At 41.4% G+C, this 12,633-nt stretch overlaps 1 protein-coding gene across 6 annotated transcripts in view; it reads right to left on the minus strand.

Moving 5' to 3' along the window:
- Positions 1 to 12,211, minus strand: part of CFAP97 (cilia and flagella associated protein 97) — a 34,508-nt gene extending 22,297 nt beyond the window's left edge. Inside the window, exons 1-3 of one of the 6 annotated variants that reach the window (XM_026084066.1) lie at positions 11,867 to 12,201; positions 1,185 to 2,064; positions 1,023 to 1,094 (exon numbers count right to left, since the gene is read on the minus strand). In XM_026084066.1, the coding sequence (XP_025939851.1) occupies positions 1,023 to 1,094; positions 1,185 to 2,046 (934 nt within the window). In that variant the 5' untranslated portion in view covers positions 2,047 to 2,064; positions 11,867 to 12,201. Of the gene's footprint in view, positions 1 to 1,022; positions 2,065 to 3,710; positions 3,812 to 11,866 lie in introns of those variants that run through there. The other 5 variants (XM_026084070.1, XM_026084064.1, XM_026084067.1 and 2 more) reach the window with 5 other exon arrangements.
- Between the last annotated feature and the right edge of the window lie 422 nt (positions 12,212 to 12,633).

The following is a 12,633-nucleotide window of genomic DNA, read 5'->3' on the forward strand; positions in this document are numbered from 1 at the left end:
ATGCAAGTAAAATGTTCATTTCTACTCATAAGAAAGAAAAATGATGCATGAAATCTATTTTGAATCCTTCCTCACTACAGGCTCAGTCTGGTAAGGTGGAAAGTGAATAAAAATGACATGCGCAGTTTTAATCATGCCAGACCTACCCACTACAGCAAACCTGGGTGGAAACGTACCAGATGTAGGCTGCAGAAAGCTTTCCGCACCGGAGAGCGGCAGACTTCTTGAGCCGAGTCCCTTTTATTCTAAAGATCTTACTACTGAAAGCCTTGGACCATGAAAACACAAACAAAAACACTCGGAAAATCTTAAAATACACATACAGAATCATCCAGTGTGTTCTCACCCCATACAGTGACAGTTTGGGAAGAATGCAGTGAAAGATATGCCAAGTTCTCTCTCTCGGACTCTGTTATTAAGATTTATTAAATCTACTGGCATGAAGCAAACACTTAAGTTTTTAGTAAAGATTATCTGTTAGTTGTTTCTCAAAAATACCTTTACTCAACTCTATATCTTGAAAGGCAGACACTGAATTCAGAAAAACAATTTTAAATAATACTGTTTCATTATTAAAAAGGTACCAGATGTTTAAATCTATGAATGCTATTTATTACGCAATGCAGTTCTGGATGGCTTTCAATTCTGAAGGTTGGCTGATAATCCAGTATTTTAATCACCGTTTTAATTTACATAGTAAATTGTGGCATATTCATGATTTGTCAAAATGCTAAACTTCTAATATTCAATCTGTTAATAAATCAAGTCTTATTTGGGGATTCACACATCTGTATATCTTACTCCTATGTATATCATACACATGCTTCTACTTTCCACTGTGTAGAATCAATACTATTTAAATACTTTAGAATTTAAAGTTAAATTGACACAGTGTAATTATAAATCAGTTTTAAAAATACATGGGGCATGGGAAAACCCCATTCTCTTCTGTCAAAACTCAATTCTATACTGCTCTCAAAAATTTACAAATGTCATACTTTGTTTAAAAAATAATAAGTCACCTTTCAAAAGCTGATTCAGGTCCATGGCATCATGCAAGACTTTTCGACTATATCTGTGATCAAACTCGGAATCTAATGAAAAAGATACAGATATAAGATTGGATTTCCCAGCCTTGTAGGTTTTTACAAATTTTGCGTTGTACTTAAATTCTTCAAAATTACCATAAAGTTCTTGGCTCACATTTTCCTGTCTTTTTATTTTTAATTTCTTATCATTTGATGCTGCAAGTTCAAAAGACTGGATAGGACTGATGTCTGGGGTTGACAAAGGTGTTACATCAGTTACTGTGTCTTCAGATTCCTCCAAGTAGTCACCAAGCTTTGGTTTTCCTTCTGCTAATTTCATTCCTGATCTGAATTTTTGTTTTGGAGACAGAAGAGCCACACTACAAGCATTCCTCTTTGAGGAAGAATGTGATGAATCTGATAAACAGCTATCGGAATCTGTATCAGAACAATCTGTATCTGAGCTTGAGGATGAGGAAGATGAGGAAGAGGAAGATGAAGAAGAGGAGGAGGAGCTGATATTAGTATATTTTTTGTTAGCTTTTTTCATGCTGTTTGATTGCTTAGCTGACTTTGGTCTAACCCTCTGTTTTTTGCCATCATCACTACTATCTTCTTCATCTGTATAATAATCTTCTTCACCTTCTTTAACTATTTTGGGGATTCCAGCAGGAACATTCTCCTGTGTTCCCCCATTTGCTGCAGATGTTGCTCCAGATGTACCTGCATTCTCTGAAACTGGAGAAAGTGACAAAGATGAAGCATCCCCAGGATGGTCTGTCAGATTTTCTAGGGATTGATCCTTCACCAAGTCTYTCTGCTTCTTTTCACTTTCCTCCTCAGAACAGTTCTCATCCTTTGAATTAGAAACCAAGTCAGGGTCTGAAAGAACTGCCTTCTTATTTCCCTTCTCTATACGTTCACCATTTTCTTCATCTTTCTTTTGCTGTTCCTCAAAATCACTGTCAAAGAAAGCATGATCCACTTCACCATCTGATATGTCTTCAAACCGGTCCATCTTGAAATGAAGTGCTGCCTGAAACCACCAGAAAAGGTTTCCAAAGGTTAGCAAAAAAACAAATGCAAGTACACCCTTAGCTGAATTGTTTTGTTCTATACTTGTTTAATTCTAGTCAATAAAATTCTGTATTAAGTATGTTATGTAGACAGGGACAAATCCATAGTTGAGCTTTATACTGAAATTTGGTGCCACCTTATTGTACACAGCTCACATGTTTCTGTTGGATCAAAAAGCATTACCTTGAGCAGACAGAATACATCACAATTTCAAGACCAGAGCTACTTCTACCCCCAAGGAAATTAGTCAAACATGGTTAGTGGTTAAAGAGCCTTAACAAACATGTAACTGAAGAGTCCGATTTTTGTCCCTTTGTACTAGAGCCACCGTATGGCATTAGTTTGAATTTTATACTTAAAAACCTTGGGACTATGCGCTGGTCATCATCTTGGCTGACACAGCAGCCCAAACTGGAGACTTTCCATGCTAAAAGTAGGAGCCATTTCAATTTACATTAGAGACCCAGGGCTCCACAGGTTAAATTGTAATAGATGCTGGGTGTGTCAGTGCTAACGCTTTAATAGCAGAAGCGTGCTTCCCTTGGCAGTCCTCTCTAATTTGGTTCACATTGCACAGCACAGTGAGCAAACYTGACTTCTTTCAGATGAAGCTAATCTTAAGGCGTACTCCAGGCATGAATCTAGCACACTCCAACCAGTACTCACCGTTCAGTCCATGTGACCAGATTACAGCGAGTCACAAGTAAAAACCCCAAAAGCATACAGAGTGTGTATACAGGTCCTCAGCACCTAACTGTAACACTCTACAGATCTGATCCTACTGCATCGTACTTCTTGCAGAAATAGATGTAGTGTTAGATCCTATGCAAGTCATGCATGTGTGGGTGGGTGGGGAGGAATCTGAAACTTTCYACTCAATGGGATACACACAGAGTTAAAATGAAAAAAAAAAACCCCACCACCAAACAAAAATAGCCAGTACATGAGCACTTTTTTCCTACTATCTACAAGAGGTTATACATAAATTCTGTAAGCTGCAGTCAGTAAATATATAGAATTCTGCAGACCCAAGGACACCAAGAACAAAGCTAGTGGAAGCAACTATGCAAGACAAGAGAACCAGTATATATTAAAAGAAGGAAGTTCTCCCTTAAACCACATATAATTTGTTACCATGGCAAGCAGAGGCAAGAAGGGAATTCCTAAGCTTGCTTTGGAACTGCAAGTCTATTCCCAGGAAAGCTTCCAGCTCAAATTATTTCAATAGAATACAGAATTTTGTAAGGTCTATGGTGTTCAGTTTTCTTGCTGCTTCTCAAATACTGCTCAGCTCCAGGGGATTTGAAATTATGCACTGCCACACAAGGACAACATGAAACTTAAAAGCAGTTTGAGAAGTAAGAAGGTGTGGAATCTCCTGTGGCTTTAAGATCCACAAAGCCAAAACAAGTGAAGAGACCTAATAAGGTTAGATATTGTATAAAGATGAAAACACTACTGAACAATAAAAGCAGAGGTCAACTTTGGTGCCATAAAAAGATTCTTCAAAGCACCTAACTGCTGCAAGTGCAACAGAACTAGGATACAAGCAGAATAAAACACCTGGGAACTCCTAATTTTAAATTCTACATGGAATCTGGAAACCTTTTTGTGTGCATGTCACTTCCTATGATCCCTGGCTTCAGGCAGCTTGTACAGTCTGCAATGTCCATCTCGCATGCATTCCTAGAACAGATTCCTAAAAGGACAATGCATTTTAATATATCAAAATCTGTACAATTAGAAAAAAAAATCAGAAGGAAACAACATGGCATTATTTACATTTCATATTCTATCTCATATAACCCAAAAAAGAAGGGAACGAGACAGAATTGTTTGGCATTACCTGTAGACTATAGAACATGCGTTATTTATTTAGCAGTATGACTTGGGCAAAGTCAATTATATGAAGAAAATGAAATAGCAAGTATAGGGTTAAAATTTAAATGCAAATCTTCCTTTTTTATGATGATACTTAATGCATTAGCATCCCTCCAGTTTGTAGCTTCAAATAGATTAATGATGACCAATTGGTAACAGTAGGCATATGTAGCATATTTCACTTGTCTCAAGCACGTAGCATTTGATGTCCTGTTAGCATTGTTGTACACATGAGGGCAAAGGGGATTAGGCAAAAGCAGACTTGCGGGTGGAGGCAGACCAGCTCAAAACACAAAATTCTGTTCAGTATAAGACACTTAGGTAAACTAAATATACACGGACACGTATCACTACCCTATTCTGCAAACGAGACAAAACTAATAGYATTTTGTGGGCCATAATATAATATATGGTCATGCTAAGACTTCTCAGATGTCTCTTGCTGAACACAGTCTCTTAAGGGGGGAAGAAAATTAGCTTAAGACAGTGGCAAGACAGCAGAGTAGAGGTGACAAAAGATAGCAAGRGGCCTGCACACTGCTTTCCACCTTGAGGACCAGCCAAGAAGCATGCATATTCCCACCCTGCATGACTTACAAAGAGCTGACCAGCCAGTGAGCCATTTGACATTAAGACTGAGGCAATAACTAATTAATGGACAACCACTGTTACCAATAAAACTGCAATTTAGCAAACTAACTCTGCCTAAGGAGCAGCAGTGGTAACACAAGTCATTTCATTCCCAAATGCTCCTTCCACTTTTCTGGCACAATCCTTTAAATACTTTAGCCTTCCTCTTAATGAAAAACAGCTGTGCTGCTTCGGCCAATTTCTCTCACTGATATTCTTAATCATTCACAAACTAAACATTAATTAATTTTGTAGTTTCCATTAAAGATAACAAGAGGAAACAGATGAAGGGATGGGTTTTTTTGTTCCTGTTCCCCTCATGCATCATTCTAGAATGCCTTTAAGGGAGCTGGAATCCGCCAAGTTACAGAGAAGAAGGAATTTTGCAGATAAGCCATGCCCAAATTAATAACACGCACACATTATACACTGTGCAGAACATAATTTTATTTCTGGGGGAAGTGCAGAGTTCTACTGAGCTATCCACTGCTAGAACAGAGAATCAACTAGTGTTTCCATGTTTGAACGTGCCTTTTGATAACATTTTTTGAACGTTAGAAACCGAAGCTCAAGAAGTACATTAAGTACCTGTAAAGGATTCGAAGTATTTTAACTTTGGTTAAAACTTATCTAGTTATCTAATCAATCTCTCACTTTTTTTATATGCAGAGAATTGAAAATATGCAAATCAGAGAGTACTGAAATAAACCACATGAAAAAAGAAAACATTCTGCATTAAAGTGCAAGCAGTGATCTACTTTCTTCTCTGTTCTTTTAATCACTCTAGTTTCATAATCAAGAAATAGGATGGTTCATACAGGAAAGAAATCCACCCTTCCTCTTTATGTAGTAGCACCTGAAAGAAATTACCAGCATACAGAATGCACCACCACATACTGGGAATTGGTATGCTCTGCATCCTCTGAAGGCCCTGAGTGCTTTCAAGACTTCTTAAGATTTTGGCATTTAAAAAGAGAAAACAAGCCCCTTAAGCATGCTGTGGGCTGAATCAGAAGTTTCTGATGTTATTTTGTGCATACTGTGCGTCACCACAGAGGCCATAATACAGCACAGCTATAGTACACTCAAGATGAGTCAACAGCATGTTCCCTGCAACAAAAAGGGGCAAGGACATCATTTTAGGATGTGTTCACAAACACACATGCAAAGTACCAGAAGCAATAATAATGCTGTATTCAGCTCCATTAAGGCACCTTCTTGGTTAGGGTTATTAATTTTGCTTTGTAAGTACAATCTATAATTGATTTGGAAAGAACTAACCAATCAAGCAACTTCTTCCCCAGCCTGTACAAACAATTACTGTTCCCACACATGACACCTCTCCTTTCAGCTGGAAATTCCTCCCTCTTCAGAACTGGGTCCCACCCTCCTAATCTCAGGGAGCAGAAACAAGTGTTTGCGGGCTAAATGGTTAGAAGGCAAAAGTGTTTAATTAAAGGTTTTATACTTTCAATGGCAGATGTTCTTTAGGAAATTCCAAAGTCCTCTGACTCTCTTTACTCATTGCTCCCCCTCTGTCAGGGGTCCTGCTCCCTTAGTAATGCTGACTGCCAAATCACCGCTTTGTATGGTGCGCTTTGAGGGCGAGAAAAGGCAAAATCTATCATTTGACCACCACTTTCATAAATGACAATCAGTAAACGAGTTACCCGTAAAAGAGCACTAGTTCAAACCCATCCCTCTCTCAGTTTTGGCTGACAAAAAAAAGGGGGGGGGACAAATTGAAAGAAGTTCAGAAGAGAGCAATAAAAATTGTAAGATTAGGTAAGTGCAACATCTGAGAGTTTGTTAAATTTAAAAAGCGGGAAAACACAGAAAAACTTAACTCTTAAAATATGTTTTAAAACTTAGTYTGTTGTCAGATACAATCAACAACAGCGGTAAAGATCAGCTAGCACAGCTGCTCCCAACCACGTGCCAAACCATGCATACCCAACCCTATCTCCCTCCTCTTTAATTAAAGATTTTAATTTTGCTACTGAAAACAACAGAGCATGCAGAGGAGGAAGAATATCTCTCAGGAAACTATTTCCCTTCAGGGGAAACCCCCACTGACTGAAACAATCTGCCTTCCTCGTGGTTTTAGTAATCTTCTAATTTTCCAAGCTCAGAGCACAGGACCTGCTACCGCTGTTTGGCGCACCTCATGCCCTCCAGACTTGGGTACCAGTTTCCCTCACCTGTCTACCATATTTTCCCCAATCCAAACTAAGAGGTTCATGACCAACCTGCAAGATGTAAGGCCTCAGCCCCAGCTCAGATTAAGGTCCAGCACTACAAACCTATCCAAGCTCTGCTCCTCCACACACTTATACACCCTCCATTGGGCTTGTTTCTACACCCTGAGATGGAAGGGCAGACTGAGGCACAAGCAAGTTACTATGCTACATATTGCAAAACACAGCAGAGCAGATACAGGAGCTGGAATTAGATCAAAAAACTAGGTTGGAAGGGATCTTCTGGAGGTTGTCTAGTCCAGACCCCTGCTCAAAGCAGGGCCAACTTCAAAGTTAAATCAAGTTTTGCTCAGGGTCTTGCCCAGCCAAGTTCTGAAAAAACTCAGAGGACAAAGATTTCACATCCTCTGCAGGCACCTGTTCCTGTGCTTAACAACCCTCATTGTGAATTTTTTTTCTTTAACCAGAATTTCCCATGTTGCAACCTGCAACTGTTGCATCTTATCCTTTTACTGTGCATCTCCAAGAAAAATCTGGCTCTGTCCAGTTACAGGTAACCAAGTTACTGCTGATAACTGCCTAGATTTAATGACGCGAGCTTGAATTCCTTTGCTCAGATGAGAACCTACACATAAGCATTTCCTGCTGATTGATGATAAACTGGTTGTGGATGTTGACTGATAAGACAGTAACAGACTTGAGTCTGAACCAAGTGACCCAAAATGAGCACTCTGAAAAGGCAACAGAACCACCATTTGTCCCTYACATGCCAAATCTGACATGACCTAATTCAAGCTCAAAACAGAACTACTATTTGCACTACTAGTGCATCTGAAATCACTTGTCCAATTGATTCTCAAGTGGCTCTCCAATGCCTTTCACCATTTTTTTCCTCTTAGCCCAGAAGCGAAAGGAGGAAAGGCCAGCTACCTCCGATCTATGCRGTCAATATGTCCGGCTGTTGCTGCCCCTTTTCCTGTTGTCCCCGGTTTTCTCTGCTGGACACTTTAAGGTAACAACTTGTCTCTGTATGCTGTAAGATGTACTCCAGCAACTCTCAAGCCTGTGATGGATCAGCCTTCAGAACAGCATCTCTGACTATCTCTGACCAGAAGTAGCCCACTGGAGATGTGCCAAAGTACTTTGGTTCCCTTTAAAATGGTCCCAACAGAAAGTCCAGAGTCTCTTACCTATTTAAAGCAAGGATTCAGTTCAGCAAATGGGCATTAGGAAATCCTGTAACAATATCAATTGCCATCATCTGTTAGAGCAGATGAAAAGCACATGACCACAGGAAAGCCCTAGATCACTGCAGGGCAAAGGCCCTAAAGTTAATGTACAAGGAATTAAAAAAAAAAAAAAAAAAAAGTTCTTCCGGGATCAAGAATAAGCCATTCCCCTACTATAAACAGCTGAAATACATTATGTTGAGGGATGTGAATCTGTAGCTCCAGGACTTCACTGACACAGTCATTAAATGTTTCTGTTCTTTAACAAAGGTCACCTTGTTACTTCCCCCTCAAACAAAAGCAATGCAGATGGCTGAGCAGGCCACAGCTCCTGGTGGCAAGCCCTCTCTCAAGCTCTCCTGGAGGCCAGGGAATACTCAAGATTATAAAGGAAAAGGTACTAGGCCTAGCCACAGTGACGTGCACTGTGAGGAAGCAAGCGAGAAGCCAGGGCTTTTAGCAGCTCCCAGGGAATTTGGGAGGAAGTAGTTGATTTTCTTTTGATCTTTAATAAAAATCTCATTCTTATGAGGGGAAAGGCTGGTTGGGAGGCCACTGAGGTTAAATGATGGGTGTGATGCTGCCTGTCAGACCTGTCTAAGCATGCCATGGCTACTGGATCACTGTTSAGAATCCCAAGGAAATCTCCAGCAAATTCTACAAACCGAGACCAAACAGAAGCAGCTTACAAAAAATTCAAAAGTATAAACAGAGAATCATACACTGCTTCACAGAAGTAACTGTAGTTTCTAGAAGGATGACAACTGGATCTAGAAGGATTTCCTTCATGACAAGGCCCTCCATCTTCACAAGCAGAAGTGATCCCACCCAGCCAGCCAGCTCAATTTCTCACAGCTCTGTTGCCACACACTGCTTGAGGCATTCTGGTGCAAATCTATTAAGAATATTTCTGCTCAATTCTAAGATTTCAAACATCTACGCAAGATGCATTCAACCAGGCTATCCACAAATGTATGTGCTCTCCTCAAGAGCCAAACATACCACTCGAACATCAGCTCCAGCTAGGGATCTGCTGAGACTAAACGGAGCAATTGCTGTAAACCCCTGGAAGTGGGGCACTGCTGGCTTCGAAATGACAACTGACACCGCTCTCCCGCTCCGCGGCAGCAGCGCTTTCATGTTGATCAACAGCCTCAGACACAGTGAGAGGTGGCCCAGGTCTCAGTGAAGATCACTTTACACCTCTTTAAGCTTTCAAACCACCACTGATCATTCCACATTTGATACACGACATCAGCCCCTCTTTCATCACAGACCAGAAGTGAGAAACAGCAATTCTTTCACCAATATTTGTTCAATGTTTTCCCCATTATCCTCCAGTGGTACCAGACCGGTTGTGTCCAGTCTGTGCTCCTGCCTCATTGCCGCAAACAATAGAGGTATGTCTCAGAAATGCTTAGGGTCTACAGACACCCATCCAATACTGCTGGGAAGCCAGAGATCAGGAATAAAGCCATAACACAGGTCAAGAGCACTGAAACTTTCATCCAAGAGCTGACCGCCCATTATGGGTGCACATGCCATTTAACTTGGCATTTCCCAGATTTAGCTCTGTGCTAGTCCCAGAAATAGATGGCAGGACCACAGAAGAAGCAACCGTACCATTTTGCAAACTATTGATGGAGCTCAGCAACATATAAATCAAAACGTACTCTAGAATACCAGGCCATCCTTACCAAGTGACACAACATATGAACTGTCTCCAACACCAGAAAAACTCACTGAACTATAAGTTTACCTATGCTTCTAACGTTACAGATTTAGAGTGCTTACCGACCTGACTGTATGCATAGCCATGCCATCAGTATTTCCATCAATGCTTTGCATAGTTGTGTTCCCACACAGATCAAAAAGATTTGAGTTCTGTGTCTGCATGGCAACACCTGTATCACAGTTTGGGAAATACACATATAGTTTTACAGATATAGCGATCACATTCTCTACAGTCACTGAAGATCTGACAAGATGAAATCCATTTTTCAGTGAAGATGTTTTCATACGAAAGGAAGAAGCACTGACTGGTACAGGTGAGCAGGGAAAAGTACAGAAATTCAGTCATTAAACTGGTACACAAAGAAGAGTTTAAACAAACATCAATCAGGAACAGTCCAAGTATATGTATTCTGCCTCTGAGTGTGTGTAGGGTGGAAACGAGGTAAAGGCCTCTTGAGATCCTTTTCTGTACTATATTTTTTATGACTTGCTCATGTCCTCAGATGAGAAATATTTGTACAAAACACAGATAAAGTGCTCAAAACACTGAGCTTTCTTTAAAATTCCTTGTAACTCTGGGTTTCCTGGGATTCTAGTGTTTATTATGTTATTAAAATGAAACACTTCAAGATAACAAATACCCATCTCTGATTTGTGACTTATTATTTTATCATCCAACTCCCAGCTGGGTAGACTTTAAAAACCTTGTAAACGCTCCTCCCACCTATGCCACAGAAAACCATATACCACCTATCCTGTGAATTTTGAAAGACTCCTTGGAGAAGCACCTGCATGTCTTGCTGGGACAAGTCTTAGAAGGGACTGGCCAAATGCACTTCTGAAACCTCAAAAGGCTCTGCAGTCTTGATAGTCCTCTGAACCTATGTAAGACTTATGTTGAAACATGGGACCCTCTGAATGCCCTTTTAAACATGGGTAAGCACAGAAAGAAATCCAAAACAAAACCAAGAAGGTTATACAAGCTCAGAATCCTGAAAAAAGGAATAGTATGTCCCCAAATAGTTTGGTCTCTTTTTCCTCTGGTCTCCATTCCACACCATTGCAAGGATTATCTAGACACAGAAAATACAAAGGAAAAACATGCGCACAACAGGAAAACCGGAAAAAAAGCGGTAGGAGAACTTGAAGCATTCCAAAAGCTGAGTTCAAAGTTTTAGAGACTGGTTATTTAACAAACCCACTCTTAAGCTAGCGGCCAGTGAATAATTTTCTAGTAATGATGACCTCATTTTTGTTTTCAAATAGCTTCTCTGAAGAATTTCACTTTTTAATGGAACTTTATTCTCCCTCCATTGACAGCCCTGAACAATGACTAGTTTCTATCAAGAAGTTTCTATACAAGGGAGAGATTAACTATTTTTTCATGGAAGCAAGAATTTGCACAACGCACTTGATTGATAGTCTATATTGAACACACCATAACAGACAAAAGCAGAGATACAGAAGTTTGTCACTGCTATCCATTTGTTATATTTATTGCATCCCACACACTTTTCTTGCTACGTTTGCATGAATGTCGCATAGAAAATTTAACCGAAGGTTATAGAAGTATTTCTGATTCTAAAACTAAATATCAACATGCAAACAATTAGATATTTTTGATATATGTTTTATAGTAAGAATGAACAAATGCAAACATCTCCTGAAAACTAAACATTGAGATTAGCCTTAATTATATCATACCTTCATATTTACCCATTTTGATATAGCCATCCGGAGACATATGAACTAGCAATTCTGCAGTAGTCCTTTGCATACTACAATAAAACCATCTTCTGGAAAATCGTGTTTAACAGAACCATCAGGGGAAAAACTTCAGCAAGCCATAAAAGTCACATGACCATAAATAACACTGTGATATAAAGAAACTAACATTTTCAAATGTAGTTGAGCATGGTTTTAACATGCTGTGAAAACTCCAGACCAAAGAGGGCTTTACAAGCATGACATACACTGCTGTTTATTGTATGGCATCCTTGAGATGCATCAGGATTGAATTCAGTATTCTGCTTTACTGCAGATGCAGCACAAAGAATACCTGCTCCAGCAGCCCAGGAGCTACCGTTACCTTTTGGGGGGCTTTTTGGAGGTCTGCAGGTGCCACACGACTCTGCGGGTGCCCCACAGATTTGGGGGCTGCTCCTTCTTCCAGGCTACTGCCCGTTCCGGGGAGCTGGCGGTGGAGAAGGCAGCGCTGTGCCAGGCAGCGGGAGTCACAACGCTGTCGCCCTGGGGAAACTTCAGAAACGGAGACACGACTATTGAGATGATTTACCGCACTCGAGCTTAAGCTGTTTACAACAATCGCTTTGGCTGACTTAATTTCCACTGCTTGAACCTAACAGTCGCGCGTTGCACGCGAGCGCTTTACGAAGCGTTTCACTCTCTAACTCTACTCAAGCACCGCTTCCCGGCGTCCTTCCCCGCCACCCCGCACCCCTCAGCGCGGCACCTTCAGGGCCGGGGCACACGCCCGCTRCCTCGCCACCCGCGCGGCCCCTGCCCCTGCCCGTGCGCGGCGCCCCCGGCGCAAAGCCGCTCTGCGCTCGCTCGCTCCGCCTCCGCGGGACGCGGGCGGGGCGTGGACACGGCGCTACGGCGCGGTTCAGAGCCGCGCGGCGCCGGCGGAGGCCTCCGAGCCCAGCGCAGCGCGCTCCGCAGACACCTGCGTACGCGTCACTCGGGCAGGGACCCGAGGCGGCAGGCAGCGAAATCCCCGCTCAGAAATAGATTAAATAACAAATAAAGAGAAGGGTCTCTCCCCTCCCGTTTGATCGGGAATTTGAGGGCAAAAGCCAGCCCGGGAGGGGAGGGAGACGCCAGGCCGCCGCCGCC

Source organism: Apteryx rowi, unplaced genomic scaffold, assembly GCF_003343035.1.
Source record: "Apteryx rowi isolate R43461 unplaced genomic scaffold, aptRow1 scaffold_625, whole genome shotgun sequence".
NCBI classification, from domain to species: Eukaryota; Metazoa; Chordata; class Aves; order Apterygiformes; family Apterygidae; genus Apteryx; species Apteryx rowi.